Raw genomic sequence first — 17520 nt, forward strand, 5'->3', positions numbered from 1 at the left:
TCGCCTTAAAGCCATATATGTACCGGAACATACTCCCAAGCTTCCCAGTTTACTTACAGCTCCAATCAAGACATTTTGGATTGTAAGTCAATTTATTCGGAGTTATTATGTGTTTGTGATTTGGTTTCATAAGGGAGCTAATGGGATGAATTAAGACATGACATAAGAATGTAGGAACGATCTTACGGGGTTAGATCCCCAGACCATCCAGCCCAGTGTTCTCTTACTGACAGAAACACCAAAGGATGAATCATGGGCAAGCATCACTGTCTTTCTGGGCTGACCTAAAACTTTGGTTGGGCCTGACTTCTCTTAGTAGTATTTTAATGTATCCATCATTCTTAAACTTGTTCAAAACTGTTTATTTTGGGGATAATAAGTTTTCCATACTGGATGACAGAGTCTGTGTTGTTTACTTAACTTATTTCCTGTAAGTCATAAGAATGTCTCTTCATCTAGCTATATCAGAATTGCAAAAGGAATAGAAAAACATTCTTCGTCTTCCCAAGGCCCTAAGCCAGCCTGGTCTAGAGCACACACTGGACACTGAATAAAGATGGTCTATAACACCTGTCCACCTGATACATTCCATATCTTCATCTTCCTCTGGTTTTCTCTTAACTTTCAACCTTAGCCTGGTGGCTCATTCCACCATTATCTCCTTGCCCTGACTCTCTCATCTGTATATTTTCATCTCCTGGTTGTGAACTCTTACCTGAAGTTATCCTCTCTCCTTTTTTGGAGAACTCGTGGACCATCTTAGGACACAGGTCATCTGGCCTAAGCTACTCATAGCCTTCTTAACGTGCTGAATCTCCTTCACCAACTCGAATGCCTACCCTCCCAAATAACTTATTTCAGTCTTTCAGAGGAAACTATACACATGTTCACTTTATACACATCATTCTTTCTTCTATGAATTCAATCTGAAATTTTTACAATTCAGTAACTCCGATTCTAAAAAAGTCACCCAGGAGTTGAAAATGAGCCAGGCAAAAGTGCGTTGGAAGCCTTTATCCTCTGAGCCAGGTGTTAGCCTGACCAAACTGTATAATCTTGGGAATGTACAAATGAAATGAAACTGCATTGGAGGGGGACAGAAGTGGGGGTTCCTCTATAGTTGATGGGTATGATGAATTTATTAGCTTTCCAGGACATATGTGAATTTTCCAAAAGTATATTTGCTTGGTGCTGTCCACTAGGGTTAGGGATTCCTTTTCAAGTAAGCTGACATTGGGGCGCCTGGGTGGCTCAGTGGGTTAAGCCGCTGCCTTTGGCTCAGGTCATGATTTTGGGGTCCTGGGATCGAGTCCCACATCGGGCTCTCTGCTCAGCAGGGAGCCTGCTTCCCTCTATCTCCCTCTCTGCCTGCCTCTCCATCTGCTTGTGATCTCTGTCAAATAAATAAATAAAATCTTAAAAAAAAAAAAAGAAAAACAAGTAAGCTGACATTGGAACTTTATTTCTACTTCTCTTTCTAAATATAATTACTCTTTTGTTAGATCCTGTCAGAGGAAACTGTGTTGCAGGTTTCATGCCACATGCTTAATTCCATAAACTTCACCCTCCCTGCCAGCAGTGGCACAATGACTGCACCAAAGCATTAGTGCTTTATAATTTTCAGATATTTAAAGCTTCATTTGCTATGTTAGGTGGTTTTACAGTTGACCCTTGAATAATGCAGGGGATAGAAGTACTGACCACCCCTTACAGTCTACTGTAAGACCCAATAGTCTACTGTTGACCAAAACCTTACCAATAGCACAAACGTTTGATTAACATATATACTGTATGTTCTATGTATTTATACTGCATTCTCACAATAAAGTAAACTAGAGCAAATATTATTAAGAAAACCATAAGAAAAAGATACATTTACAGTACTATCCTGTATCTATCAGAAGAAATCCACGTATAAGTGGGGACCTGCACAGTTCAAACTTGTGTTGTTCAACTATGCATTTCTTTGTTCTTCTGAGGTGCAAATACATATATAGTGTGGCTGAGTATAATTTTCTTTATATCTGTTTCCACTTGCAAGATTCTTATCTAAGGAATACCAAAACCAGTTGTGCTGTTTTAGTTGGAGAATGTTGGTGGCTTGGGCCAGGGTAACTGTGGGAGTGTGGAGCGAGGGAGGGACGGGGTGAAAGGTCAGAGGCGGAGGGGGGCAGCAAGAAGGGGTCAGATTCTGGATATATTCTGAAGGCAGAACCAAAAAGATCTTTTGGCAGACCAGATGAAAAGTATAAGAGGCAGAGAGGAGAAATGAAGGAAATCAATTGTCCTCGTGTGTTAGCGGTAAATGTGTTTTCATCACTAACAAGAATGAAGACTATTAGGTGATAACATTAATTTGTCGGTGACTCATTCAACAAGGATTGTCCAGTGTCTTTTCAGTGCCCTAGGGGCTGGAGACACATCGGTGACCAGGATGGGCAGAAATCCCAGCTCTTCAGGAGTTTACATTCTCGAGAGTGGAGACATATTATATATATATGAGATGAGGATAAGTGCTAAATGCATGGGGCAGGGTGCAGACAAGGAAGGAGACTAGAGAGGACCAGGGAAATTCATATGTGGTTAGTTCTTAGAGCTTATTAAATGATATCTGGGATTTATTCCTGCATCTGTTTCTAACAGCTTGATACTGGGAAATATATTCATTTTATCAATTTGACTACCAATACAATAGAATATGGGTCACATACTTAGTATTTCTAGATTTATTACAGTATTGGAAAGAAGAATGAAGAATGACGCCCAGGGTAAGTGTAGTGTGCTCCCCGAGCACACGTACAGTGTTACCCATGAAGATAACAGAATATTTGAATAATGAGTAGCAAAGTACTTGCTTAGACAGTAGTCACTGCAGACAATTGGGTTTAGGTATCTACATAGCATCACCTCTATTTAACCTACTCAGGTTGTCCTCATTAGGGCTTTTCACTTAGAACACCATTATAGCAATCATATACTGTATTTTTAGCATCTTATATAAACTTCCCTACAAATGCCCAAGTTATATAACCACCCCCCCACCCAGACTTTTCTCCAGCCTCTCAGAGACTTACAGTAGGGGCGAGGACATGTGCGTGATGGGAAGATCCCTGTTCTGGGATGGAAAATGCTCACGTCCTAGAGGCTGGTTCCCCCTTCCCTGGACGGGGCTGGGTGTGTATCTGCAAAATGTGCTTCCTGATACCCCCTTCTTCTATTCTCAGCCTTGCCTCTGACATTTTCATGTAACAGGTGTCACGTTGCTGTGTTCCTGAGCTTGGAAGGCTCTCTGCCTCCTGTCAGTTGTGTTCCAACAAACCCCTGGGGCTCAGCTCCAGAGACAGAGGCACCTGAGAGATGGTTCTAGTTCCCTCATTTCACAGATGGCAAATGAGGCTCAGGGAGGCCCGCTGACTTCCTCCCAGAGTGAGCACAAAAATGGGCAGCCCTAGGTCCCCGGATTGCCCCTCCGGGAGGACTTCCGTTAAACCAGGAGTTTTGCAGATCTTAGTGTTCTCATACACATAAAACAAGGGCTATGTGAGAGGTGGTCTCTGAAGACCCTTTCATCTGTGCATTATGGTCAGATATGCTACTGGGTGTGTACTGATTATATTGGACTTTAGAGTTTACTGTGTTCCATGCAGTGGCTAGAATGTTACCAGGAAGAGGACATAATTTTGCTTGGCTCTTTAAAGCTTAAATTCAGTTTTTCTTTTTTAATGGTAAGAATGTGAAGAAACAAATGGTAAATTCACCCACAGCAAAAAAAAAAAAAAAAAAAGAAAAAAGAAAAAAAAAAGAGGCTCAAATACACATCTTCAGCTGACTCATGTCCAGGAAAAGCACTATGTTACGTTATTCTTAAATAGGAGTTTACCTAACTATATCAGGAAAAGTCTCCTTCTGGTGTGGCTGAGGGGGGGAGGGCAGGGATACGGAGGGAATGGGTGATAAGCATTTTCCAAATTAGGAAACAGATATGCTTTTCTTCTTACTCTCTTACATAACTGATCTATTTTAGAAGACAACACTAAAAAACTGAAATGAAATACAAATCTCATGATTTTACTACTTTGTTAGCAAAGACAGAAGCAAGTAATGCTCGCAGGAAAAGAGGGGAGAGCTTCCCCCCAGTGCTCTCTTTCCTGCCAGGGCGCTGTTCTCCCCCCTCCCCTGGGGGATCCCTCTCCTCCACTGCAGCCTCCCGGGTGAGCCAGAGACCAAAGTCTGAATTTTAGAAAATGAATGAAGAAAGGTACTCATTTTTCTCTTCTCTTAATTTAAAAGGCAGTCACATCAAAGTGCATACCGATCCTCTTTTGGTGGCACAGAATGATGGAAGACTGACCTGTCTACAGCCGGTGATTGTTTTGCCCCAGACTTCCTGTTTCAGAGGGAAATTGTGCAGCACACAAAGGCGAGAGAGGCGGTACAGCCTCTTACATAAATAAGTTACATAAATGAGAACCAGTTATGTAAATGTATAAACCAGCAAACATGAATTATAACCATTCACAAATGCCAAGGAGATCACGGCAAGATTCCTCCCACGGTACCATTTTTTTCCCCTCTCACATTATTGTAATTGTACCATTTTATTTCACACCAGAATCAGATGTAGTTATCTGTCACATTTATTAGGGAAAGAAACTCCAAAGGACAGATGATACTTCACACTACTTTCTGAACCACACATTTTACTTTGGGGGGAAATTCCTTAAGAAAACCTGATTTGAACTATATATAAGATTTATCAATTTATACTTCATGGGTAATCATGAACACATGTATTAAGTATTTACTAATGTACATTTTTCCAGCTGCTGGAATGTATGTATCACAAAAAGTCAATGTCCATATATATGGATATTTGTTTTACCAGTTATGGTTTCAAGTCTCAAATGAGAATGTGGACATCTGACTAAAGTCATTTTTAATAATATTGAGGGAAGGTGGTAATATGGGGGGGCGAAGATTAAATTCAAGGTTATGCGTATGATTTAATCCCAATCTTCCCCACCTCAAATGATTCAGGAGTTGCTCCTTGTTTCTTGGCTACAGTTTCAGGTGAGGTGTGAATGGTAAATGAGCCTGTTCCCTCTGCACCCTGTCAGGAGTGGGAACCTCAGCTTTTCCTCAGCTAGCTTTTTCCTTGTTCCTTTTGGGGCAATATAGCTGCATCTTTTCTGAAGTTACAGAATTTGCTCATTGTGTAGTAGAAACATATGTAACTCAAAAAGCAGTTTTGAGCCTAACTGCCTGTTCCATATAAAGAAGGATGCTAATTAAACCTTTGCCAATTTCAGGCATAGCAGGCTCAGGTTAACATTTCATTTACCAACTTCCTTGATTTTGAAAATCTTGTGTAATATATTTCTAAGATCTAACATAGTAACCTAACAGTGAAATGAGAGTAGGAAGCAGAGCCTCTGTATATTATTAGCTGTGTGATTTGGGGCAGGTAACCTTCCCTCTCTGGGCCATTGCTTCTAACCATCTGAAAAAGGACTGAAAGTTCTAAGTCACTTCCAGCAGTAACAATCTAGTGGCCTCTAATCAAATCTGTATTTTTAGCTGAGAGCTTTAAACTCTGACATCAAGTTTAAAGGAAATATAGTCCGTTATATAAAACCCAGATCTTTTTTTTTTTCTTCCATTGGCAGTATTGCAGACCCTGCTTGGGTTGTAGTGTTATTGTGACTGACATATGAAAACTATTTTATCTTGGTGGTTTCTCTTTAAAAATGTCAAATATAGGGCTTAGCCAGCTTTACAGCGTTGAATGAGATGTGAAGAGTACCATCTGACACCTTGGGAACTTGTGGGCTTCCTTCCTGGAAGTGGGGGTGTTTTAAAAGGGAAAGGTCACAGTAACTTGCCACTGGAGGGAGTCGGCTCAGGAACGTGGATGGGGTCATTTCGTTCCTAAAGTTGACCTAGCCTAGACTTGAGGAGGCACTAAGTCATCAGACCGACTTTGCGCGTTCTTAGGTCCTCTGCCTCTACATGTCCATCTGTAACTTGGGTGTAAAGAAAATGCAGACTTCCACCTGACATCTTCACCGGGAAGCTCCCACCGGCCAGGAAGAGAGGGCGGGTCCCCACTCAGGACGCCGGCCATGTCAGGGGAGTGCTGGCGATCTGGGCTTTAGTCCCGGGAGGCCAGACGCCGGCAGATAAGTACCGACCGGGCAGGCATTAGGAGAGAAGCCTTGGCAGGTGAGGGTACGCGTCCAGAGGAAAGGCGAGGTGGGTGGAGGCCCGGGCTCCTAGGGGCTTTGTTCAATTACAAGCCAGGCCCCAGTTTCGGGAGAAGCCAATTAGATCCCCGCTGGGGGATCATCTGACCTCGGGTTCCTCCCCAGGAGGGGCTTCGGTAGGGGCGGGGCCAGGCTGTAGGCTCCTCCGGGACCCGGGGCGCAGGCCGTGCGGGGGAGTCCCGGGCGCTTCAGCGACGCTCCGCCCCGCCCCGCGCCCGCCAGGCCCCGCCCCCGGGGCTTCCCGGGCGCGCGCCGCCCCGCTGTGTCCGCGCGCCACGCCCCCCAGCTCGCGGGCCGCGTGCGGAGCCGCGCGCCCCGGAGGCTCCGCGACCGTGGCGGCGGGCGGCGGCGGCGGAGCAGCCCTCCGCGGGCCATGTCTTCTCCGGACGTGGCGAGGAGCTCCCCAGGAGGGAGCCGGGAGATGGCCCCCACGCCGCGGAGCCGGGGCCGGTTCTGGGAAGTGGGCGGCGGCAGCGGCGACCGGCTGGAGCGCGCGGCGGCGGAGTCGGAGCGCTGGGAGCTGCTGCTCCGCCGCGGCGAGCTGCTGGCGCTGGGCGGCCACCTGAAGGGAGCGCTGGAGGCGTACGCGGCGGCGCTGCGCCGCGGGGCCCCGGTCAGGCCCGAGTGCCTCGGCACCCTGGTGGACTGCCTGGTGCTCAACTACCGGCTCCGCCACGGGCTGGGCTGGAGCGCGACCCTGGCGGCGGGCGCAGACCTCGGTGCCGGCGGGCTGCTCAGCTGCCTGGGCTGCCGGGGCTTCCTGAGCGAGCCGGTGACCGTGCCCTGTGGCCACAGCTACTGCCGTCGCTGCCTGCGGAGAGAGCTCCGCGCCCGCTGCCGCCTCTGCCGGGACCGGCTGCCGCCTGCCGCTGCCACTGATGCTGAGGGCACCACCCCGCGGCCGCCGCCTCTGGCCGCCGCCATCGCCGCCTCGGGCTTCAGAACCAGCGTCGTCCTCAACCACCTGGCCGAGAAGTGGTTCCCGGGCCAGCGGGAGCGAGCCCGCGCGGCTGGCCGGCTCGGGGAGCTGCTGCACCAGGGGCGCTACCGGGAGGCCCTGGCCGCCGCCTGCGAGGCGCTGCGAGCAGGTGACCGCGCGGGGATGCGGCGTGGGCCCGGCCGACCCCACCCTCCTTTCCCCGACGGCCCGGCTACCCGGAGCTCGTCTGCGCCCCAGGGAGGCTTCGCTACCTCCGCCGCCTGACTCCCGCTTGTAGGGTTTCGGGGTCCTGGAGGGTGTGGGAGGGGGCGGCGCCCCGGGGTGCTTCGGTCACAATGGGGATCGCCTTCGGAGCCGAGTGTGACGCGGCGCGGGGAGGGGCGCACAGGCTCGGGGTTCCCTCGGCCGCGGCCTTGCGGTCAGGAGGGAGCGTCCCGAGCGGAGCGGGTGGTCGGGCGAGGCCGCGGGAGCGCGGGATGGGGTGGAAGTTGGGCGAGCCGGAGCGACCGCTCGCTTCCTGCCGCGCTCTTTCCTGTAATTGGCCCGCCAGGCCGGGCCGGGCCGGGTCCGCTGCGGGCACACGACAGCCGGGGCGGGGAGAGGATCGCTCCGGCCGAGGCTAGGCGTGCACCGTTTACGGTCGTACCCCCACAAAAGTCACTGGGGCAATTGGAAGCCGCGGGAGGGCAGAATTGCATAAGCTGGGTGGGGGGGGGGTTGTGTAACGGGTGACGTCCGGTGGGCGTGGCGGGAGCTCGGCGCCGGCACCCAGCTCTGGGAGGCCCCGCCGGCCGCTGGGCTTGGGGCGGGTGTCGGAGCTGCTCGGGGGTGTCCAGGCTTACCTGAAAATGCCGGTTTACCTCTCTATTCCCGGATCATACTTGTTTCGTAAACACACGTGGCTTACTTTTCGAATACCCCTAGTTTCACGGTCAAGATGAAGGGGTAGTCTCTGATGAGTTCTTAGACGCCCTTGTTTGCCTTTCCACACTTGATCAAGATGTGGGGAAAAGCCTTTTAGATCTTTGGTCTGTTTCTTCTCCTCCAAGAAGCAGCTTCGGCTTCCTAACCTAGGTTAGCACTTTTAAGATGGTTTTAGGCTGTGGAAAGGGACACTGCCAGACTCTTCTAGGGAGAATAAAGAGTTCTATAGATCGGTGGTTCCCCCACCCCGGGGCGCGGGGATTTTACCCCCCAGGAGGCATTATATAGAGCGGTGTCTGGTAATACCTGGAGACATTTTTGACTGCCACCGATTGTGGGAGTAGTGCTGATACATCTCGTGGGTAGGGGCTGGGGATGCCGCTAAACATTGGAGAGAGCACCGGACAGCCTCCCACACAGTTACCAGCCCCCCAATGTCAACAGAGTCACTGTTACATCTTGTGTTAAATAAGCCTATTTCAAAATTGGTGTCTTTATTGGCATGAAATAATGCTGGAGAGAATAATCCTGGAGAAAGACATCTAAAATATAAACTGATATTATGTATCAGGTAAATTTATAAACTGTTTAACTGAAACTCTCTTTTTTTGTGGGATTTTTTTTAATCCTAAGTGCTTAGTCATTTCGAATAGTGACAGTATATTATTTAATAATACCTTTAGAGTTCAAAACATAAACTTGGCATATTTTCATAGTCTTTCAGAATCTTTATGGGAAGTGTAGGCAGTTATAAAATGGAGTAGAATGATAGACCCAGAACAAAAGAGAACTAGTTGGAATACTAGTTCTGATACAGACAGCTCCGCCTTTCTGGGTAGTTTGAGTGAGGAAGTGCAGACCATCTAGGCCACAGTCCTCATTTAAAAAAAAAAATGAAGCCGAAGCAAGGGCAGTGAAATGACTTGTCTACAGTCAGGCAGCTAGCTGATTGTAGAGGCAACATTGTATCATCCGTTTCTCCTGTTGCACCAGGGTTGGTCCTGGCTTTATAGCTCAACCATTGAAAATGTTTAACCAATTCCCAAGGGAGTTTTGTCACTAGTATAAAATAAAGGCTGAAACTTACTGATAGCACTATACGGCATTAAATACTGCACTCTGTAAGAATTTAATCAGGACTTACTAGGAATTCAGGTCTGAGTCTACAGAACAGCGCACACATTTACTAATTTAAGGTTCGGCTTAATGTTCTATAACAAGTAATCTTTTAATTAAGGAAGATTTGGGTCTTGGATTGAGGATATTATTTTTAACAGAAAAAAAACCCATATCTGCTTTCCTTTTGTAAAGACAATTTGCATGGTCAGCACATGGGAATTTTGCCTGTTCAGCCACTTAAATCTTACTAGTGTGGAACTAGAACTCAAGTCTTCGTTCACCTCATTAACCTATTTTTTCCCTCTTCTGAGGTCTTTGAAAAATCATTAATTTCATACTCAAAAATGTATCTGAATGTTAGTAACAAGGTTAAGTTTTTTGATCCCATAAATTTTTAGCGCAACATAGGAGGGGAAAAAAATCTTAAGAGTTTAACAAATTGTAGTTGGTGAGATATAGATATCAAGTGTCCTAACAATTTGGAGGTGAATAAACAATTTATGGAGGTGAATAAAAATGTTCAGTAGGGTTATAAATCTGTAGTTAGGCTTTAACTTTTTCAGTGTCAGCTAGTTAACTAGATAGGCGTTTGAAATGTGTTTATATAATTGTACAGGTGTAGCTCCCCATGCTACTTTTCATTACTGAAAGACCTTCACTGTAATTTCTTTTTTATCATGAAAAACGAAATACTATTAACTAGAAAAAGAATCTAGTCTGCAGTTAGCCCACACCTGTTCCAGTTTATCCCTGTTGATAAGAAAAGAAGGCTTGAAAACCTTTTTCCAAAATCAGAAGTTTCCCATTGAGATTACATAAGTTTCTGTTGAATTGAAATATATTCAGATAACATTTAATCTATTGATCTTTTGGTATTAACTCAGATGTTTCCTAACTTTCTGTCTCTTTAGTTTAGGGCTATTGTGTAAAAGTCTCTTCTGTGTTGTCTTTATACTTATTGAAATTATCCCAGTTTGCTATGCTGTTTTCCCTTTAATTTTTAATGAGTTTTTACACTGACTTGCCTCCTCCCCATATATATCCCTCTCTCCCAAAAGAAGACAAAAGAACATTGTATATTACAGTTTGAACTGTTCTTGTTTTTTTTTTTTTTTTTTTTAAGAATGTCATTCAGAGGAGAGCAGTTTATTTAAAATACTTGTAAATTTTTGTCTTTAGTATTAATTATGTAGTTCTTGCATATTATCGAGCATTAAAAAAGTTATTTAATCATTTGATCTTCACAAAGAATCCTGTGGAATACCCTTACCTCAGAAGGAAATTGAGGCAGCCGTCATTCGGGTGCAGGGTGGCCTAGTGGTTAAAGCTGTACACCTTGGCAGCTGACTGCCTGGGCGTGTGTCCCAGCGCAGCCCTCCACTTAACTCTCTGACCTTGGGCCTGTTGTCTAACCTTACTGTTTTGGTTTCCTTATTTGAAAAGCGAGAATATCTGGTAGATAGATAACTCCCAGATGGATCACAGTAGGTTAACAGCTACCTAGGGGTGTTAGGAGAACTGAGATGTAAAATGCTTTGAATGGTACCTGACGGAGTAATGCCTGGTAAATATTAGTTAAAAAATTTTAGGGGTGCCTGGGTGGCTCAGTGCGTTGGGCATCTGCCTTATGCTCAGGTCGTGATCTCAGGGTCCTGGGATCCAGCTCCTAATTGGGGAGCTGGGCTCCCTGCTTCTCCTGCTGTCCCCTCCTCCCCCTGCCCATGCTTTCTCTCAGGCTCTTGCTTTCTCTCAAATAAAATCTTTAAAAAATATATTTTTGAAATGCAAAAGCTGTGCTGCAACTAGATGATTTAGCTACAATTAAAATCTAAATTTTATGACATCAAGTCCTGTTCTTTTCTCTCTCCCACATTAATAATATTACCAGCGTGAGGGTTAAATCCTGATTCTAGCCTATATATGCGAGTTAGTAGTGACATTTTAGCATCCATCAATAAAGTACAGATCCTGAAAGGCTTTAGTTATAAAAAGATGAGCCAAATTGTAGGTAAATGCTGAATACACTTACAGAAAATGTAAAGGTGTTTAATATCTTAACTAGGTTAAGGTGAAGAGATTTAAATTGATTTAATCAGTAAACTTAGTATGTCCTAACTTAATCTGTAAAATACTTGAAACAGTAAACATTGACATTTATTTGGTGTTTCATAGTGCACAAAATATTTTCTTTTCCATTATCTTAACTGATCCTTACAAAAGATCATGTGAGGTAGAAGGGCAACTTGAGCATTCCTAGCTCAGAGACTGAAGAAGAGAGCTCCAAGAATTTTAAGTGCCTTTTCTTGAGGCAAGCAAATAAGCAAGTTAGAACTGAAAGCAGAAGCACCAAGTGTGTTGGATGTTGCTTCTAAGACTCAAATTGATTTTAAAAATTAGCATATAAATCCTGAATCTCACATATTCTTATTCGGCAGGTTTTTACTGAGGACTTACTACGTACGTGTTATGTTTTAGTTGCTGAAAATAGAGAAGTGGACAAAATAAAGACCCTGTCCTTATGGAGTTTATATTTTTTTATTTCATTTGAAATCACAGCAAACTTGTATTTATTGAAAAGAGGCTTATTGCTTACTTGACCTCTGACAAATTGAGCCTGTATGCAGTACATTTCTGATTCACCCTTTTTTAAAATCAGAAGTCATGTTAAGGATTTTTGTGATGCCTCAGGGTCATTACAAAGACCAGTTACAGTGGCAGATTCTTATTGATATAGAAGATGGGAAAACAGGTTATGTAAATATTAAGTGTTCTGTTCATTTTTTTTCTTTGTTCATCAAACAATGCAGAATTTACCAAAACTCTTATTATATTGGATTTCTACTTATTTGTATATAAACCTTTGGTGTATTTAGAATTTGTTTTTCTATGTAGTGGAATATTCTAAGAGGCTTAGATACATTCAAGTGAAAATTTAAATGGGTTTATATAGTATTCCATACCTTGCATTGTAAAGATATTTTTCATAATTGTTACTATGTTTAACTGTAGGTGAATGACTTAGACTCTAAAATGCAAGACAGAAACTTCTGTTCAAATTCCACCCCCTCCCTACCTTTGGTAGGATGGGATCGGTCTGGTCCCCCCACTTCCCCTCCTTTTGTCCAGTTTGCACTACCAATCCCTAAAGATGTTTGTCACGCAGCAAAGGTTTATTTGGGGAAGAGAAAGGAAAACACTCTAATACCTTGTATCGAGAGCTAATCTCATTGCTATTCAACTTACTTTGAAACATTTTATAATAGTAACAGTACCTATTATTTATTATTTGTGTGCCAGGCATTGTGTGAATGTCTGTGTAGTCCTTACAACTGTCTTACGACATAGGTGTCACCAACATTGTACAGGTCAGGAGCCGGATGAATAAAGAGTAAGGTAAACTGTTCAACCTGGGATCTAAACCCAGATGCTCTGAATCCAATGGTTAATGCCAGGCTATCCCGTTCATAGTATACCATTAATAAATCACTAATAACTTGTCAATTGGTGGCTTTCAGTTTAAAGATTTATTTTAGAAAGAGAGAGCATGAGGTGGGAGGGGAAGGGGCAGAGGCAAGAGGGTGAGGCCAGAGTGCATCCCAAGCAGACTCCTTGGCTGAGCGTGGAGTCCAGGTGGGAGGTCCCGATTTCAGGACCCGGAGATCATGAGTTGAAATTAAGAGTCAGCCTCTTCACCCACTGAGGCACCCAAGTGGCTTCTATGATAACCAAGCCCTACCATACTGAACTTGAAAAAGTGACAGAAGAAAAGAAATTTGGCATTTTGGTTGGCCACTGAGGTTGTTGAAACAGCTCAACATACAAATCTAAGAAAAAGGCACTCAGAGGAATGAGTAAAAGATTATGAACGTGGAATGTTTATTCTTATGCATAAACAATGTAGCCAGTAAATATATAGTTTTAAAGGTCAGACTTACTGAAGAAATGCACATTAAAACAATGCTTTTTTGTATTTTTCTAGGAAACAAAAATACACAGATTGTGGGAACGTAAAAATAAGTTTTTTTTTTGTTTTTTTTTGTTTTTTTTTTTTAAAGATTTCATGTCTTCATTTGACAGAGAGGGAGAGAGAGAGAGAGAGATCACAAGTAGGCAGAGAGGCAGGCGGGGGCCGGGGGGGGGGGAAGCAGGCTCCCCGCCGAGCAGAGAGCCCGATGCGGGGCTCGATCCCAGGAACCTGAGATCATGACCTGAGCTGAAGGCAGAGGCCTAACCCACTGAGCCACACAGGCGCCCCAAAATAAGTTTTTATAAAAGAGCCAGCAGAATGTATTGAAACTTTGTATATATAATTTTCTACACAGCCATTCAACTTTCTAGACCAAGGAAATAAACAGATATATAAAGGCATACAGATAGATGTTCCTTGTAGTACCTCTTTTTTTTTTTTAAATAAAAGATTTATTTTAGAGAGCACACAAATGGGGAGGTGGGGCAGAGGGAGAGAATTTCAAGCACGGTCCTGCTGAATGTGGAGCCTGAGGCTGGGCTCTATCCCAGGACCCTAAGGTCATGACCTGAGCAGAAATCAAGAGTAGGACCATCAACCAAGCCACCCAGGGGTCCCTGTAGTACTTTTTATATTAGCAAACATTAGAAGTAAAAACTGCTGAGTAGTGTATTTTGAAATAGATTGTGAATATGGTAGATATTTTGCAACCATTAAAAACCATGTGGATTTAATTACAGTGACCAAAAAGCAGGTTGTAAACTGTATATAGGGTAGAGTTCATAAAACTGTAAAATTAAAAATGTAATCTACACACATAGGAAAAACTGGCCAACACTGATTATTTTTTTATGGTGGGAACATTTCTTAATTAAAAATTTCTTTCTTAATATGTAGGTTTTTCAAATTGTATAAGTAAACATTTTTATAATCTGAAAAAAAGTTTCTTGAAGATGAACTAAGGAAACTACCTTAGGAAGGATGATTAATGGGGATTCTGAAGAACTCTCCTCAGCCCCTGCAATGCCTCGGCCGCTTAAGACCTGCTTTCCTCAGATGTGAAGCAGAATTTTATCTCGGTTTTTTTATTTGCCTGGTGACTGGCAGTATTACTGGGTCTAAGAGAAGAGAAAATGGGAGCGTGAATTAAGGAGCATAAGGGGACAGATTTTAATGAAGTTTCCCTTGTTCAGCAAACATTTAGCAAAGCCAGGATTTGAGGACACAAAGACAGGAAATAATGGAGAGAGCTCAAAAATAGATTTTAGACTGAATGCAATGCACATACAGTGAAGGAACACAGTCATAATAGCCAACATTTATAATGGACCAAGCCCTGTGCTGGGTGTTTTGCATATATTAACTTATTCTTGAGTAATACTGTGAGGTAAATACCGTTATTTGCAGAGGTGAACAGCAAGAACTCTCGAGCCAGACTGCCTGAGCGAGAATCTTGAATCCACCGCTTCCTAGCTTTTTGATCTTGGGCAAATTACTTAAACTGTGTTCGGTCTCCTTATCTGGGAATATGTGGACAGTGCCAGACCCACATAGGATTGTTCGGAAGGTTGCAAATCATAGTAAGTGGTGTTTCTTAAATAAAAATAAATTTGGGGAAACACTCAATTTTGTAGCTGAGGAAACAGGTACAGAGGTGTTTGGCTATTTGCCCCAGGCGCAGTGAGTGGAGGGGCCCGAAGTTGAACCCGGCAGTGTGAGAACCTCAGAGCCCCTGTTCTTGATCCGCAGTGATGTGCCAAGTGAGAGTAGACTCAGAAGAAAGCATCTTGAGAAAGAGATTGGTGAGCTGAGTCCCGTTGGTTGCAAAATAGTTCCTCAGACCAAGGGGAGGTGCGGTATTGAAGTAGAGTTCTGCCAAGGAGAGAGTTCTGTGAGCCAAGGAAGGAGGCATGAAGTAGAATGGCAGACGTGGGGCAGGCTGAGTTTAGGTATTATTGGAACCTCAAATGGGAGCTGGATAATGATGGGAGGTGAGGCCGGAGAGGGGCAGGCGCCAGGTGTGTAGGAATTTGCGTGTTGGACTAATAGACCCATCTGATCTGGAGGGTGAGGATATAGGTGGGGGAAGACTGGAGGCAGGGAGAGCAGTTAGCAAGCGCTTGCAAAAAATCTTGAGATTTAGACCCAGACCCTTAAGTAAGGCTGTTAGCAGAAAGATTGGAAAAGACCGGGGACAGATTTGAGAAATATTATAGGAAGTAAAATTGACACAATTGGGGATTTGATTTGGGAAGTCAGTGGTTTTACTAGTAGAGAATACAGTAAAAAGACTTTTTTTTTTTTTTTTTAAGATTTTATTCATTTGAGGGAGAACACAAGCAGAGGGAGGGGCAGAGGGAGAGAGAGAGAAGCAGTCTCCTCACTGAGCAGGGAGTCCACTCTGGGGCTCCATCCCAGGACTCTGGGATCATGACCTGAGCTGAAGGCACACACTTAACCCACAGAGCCACCCAGGTATCCCAAGACCTTTTTTTTTTTTTTTTTTTTTTTAAATGGAAATGCACTGAGTATGTGAAAATTATAGCAGGCAGTTGGAAATTTGGTGAATCTGAAGGCAGGTTGAAAAGCTCAGAACTGAAGATAAAGCTTTGGGAGTTAAATCGTGCGTTTAGTACAATTAGCCCAAACCGTATCTTTGTATTTCTTCACTTTTCAATAGATTGGCTCCGTTATGTGCCAGGCAGTAGGGTGCCCACAGTAGTGGCCTGGGAGGCCTCTCTCCAACAGCATGCTCCGTGAGTGACTTGTTCACACCCAGGTCCTCAAGGCCAGGTGGAGAACATACTGGGAACATTTGTTGACACTTTCAGACTTCGAGTTACTAACACAGCTGGGCTGATAGTTGTTTTTTGGGGAGTAAAGGAGAGTGGTTTATAGTTCCCTTTTACAGAAGTTTACATGGAGGGCAGACATTGTATGCTTTGATGATTCCAGGGTCTCAATCAGTGCATTTGGCTTTTTTTTTTTTAGAATTAAGGGTTTGAAATAAGTGGGCGGGGTGACCCTAATCTCTTAAGAAGCTTTAGGAATTTCAACTCACTTGATGAGGTTTTTTTCCCCCCTTATAAAGTCATTTAAAATAATTATTCCATTAGCATTTGATGTTCTTTTTTTTTTAAGATTTTATTTATTTATTTGACAGAGAGATCACAAGTAGGCAGAGAGGGGGAAGCAGGCTCCCTGTAGAGCAGAGAGTCTGATGTGGGGCTCGATCCCAGGCCCTTGAGATCATGACCTGAGCCAAAGGCAGAGGCTTAACCCACTGAGCCGCCCAGGTGCCCCTAACTTTTGATGTTCTTAACAAAAATGTTACCTACAAAGTATTAGGGAGCAAGGCTTTTAAAATCTAGCCCTCTTGTCGTTTTATGTGTATCTTTTCTCTTCTCCCAATATATACTAACTACTTAGGCTGCCTTTAGAGCATCTCAAGATCCTGAGTGTGTGTGTGTTGAGAGGAGTGGGGAAACCATCTTTTTTCACTTTGGTCAGAGTGGAGCAGTGTGATACGTTGGCTGGGTGTTGTCAACGACAGACGTGTCCTCAGACACTTGCTACAGTGCTAACCCCAAGAAGCTGTATTCAGTAGTGAAAGCATTGATAAAAGGGTTGGATATTCAGAAGTTTTGAATGTGTGCGGCATCAAGTGTGATGCAGTGGGGGACCTGCTGTAAAAGGAAAAAATTGAAATGAAAAAAGCCCCTCAGGGAACCGAGAATGGAAAGGGCCGCTTGCTGCCACAGTGAACTCCCTCTCTTTGAGATGCAAAGAAGGGGGGCTCAAGGATGCTGTTGGAAGCACCCGGCTCTGGGTGAGCAGTCCTTAACGGGTCCGGGTTCTTTTGGTGCTTTTGAGCTACTCCTTCTTGGACCATTTTGGCACGCGCTGCTCTCAGTTTTCTGAACTGCAGTTGTTTTTGTCAAATCAAGATTACATGATCCCATTTCATAATATAAAGTTTTCTAATTGGATTGTAAACTCCTCAAAGACAGGGATAAAATAAAATCTTCGGAGCACCAACAGGGTCAAGTTTTGTGCCAGGAATTTTCATTCTTTTTTTTTTTTTTTTTTTATTTTTATTATTTATTTGAGAGAGACAGTGAGAGAGAGCATGAGCGAGGAGAAGGTCAGAGAGCGAAGCAGACTCCCCATGGAGCTGGGAGCCTGATGTGGGACTCGATCCCGGGACTCCAGGATCACGCCCTGAGCTGAAGGCAGTCGTCCAACCAACTGCGCCACCCAGGCGTCCCAGGAATTTTCATTCTTGATTGATGAATCCATATTGAGTT

The 17520-nt window shown here is 44.3% G+C and overlaps 1 protein-coding gene across 1 annotated transcript in view; it reads left to right on the forward strand.

Moving 5' to 3' along the window:
• Positions 1 to 6600: 6600 nt before the first annotated feature.
• LONRF1 (LON peptidase N-terminal domain and ring finger 1) overlaps positions 6601 to 17520 on the forward strand; it is a 38178-nt gene continuing 27258 nt past the window's right edge. The window contains exon 1 of the mRNA XM_044225540.1: positions 6601 to 7351. Coding sequence (XP_044081475.1) covers positions 6637 to 7351 — 715 coding nt within the window. The 5' untranslated portion in view covers positions 6601 to 6636. The remainder of the gene's footprint in view (positions 7352 to 17520) is intronic.

The sequence above is a fragment of the Neovison vison genome, chromosome 11, assembly GCF_020171115.1.
Source record: "Neovison vison isolate M4711 chromosome 11, ASM_NN_V1, whole genome shotgun sequence".
In the NCBI taxonomy this organism is placed as follows: domain Eukaryota; kingdom Metazoa; phylum Chordata; class Mammalia; order Carnivora; family Mustelidae; genus Neogale; species Neogale vison.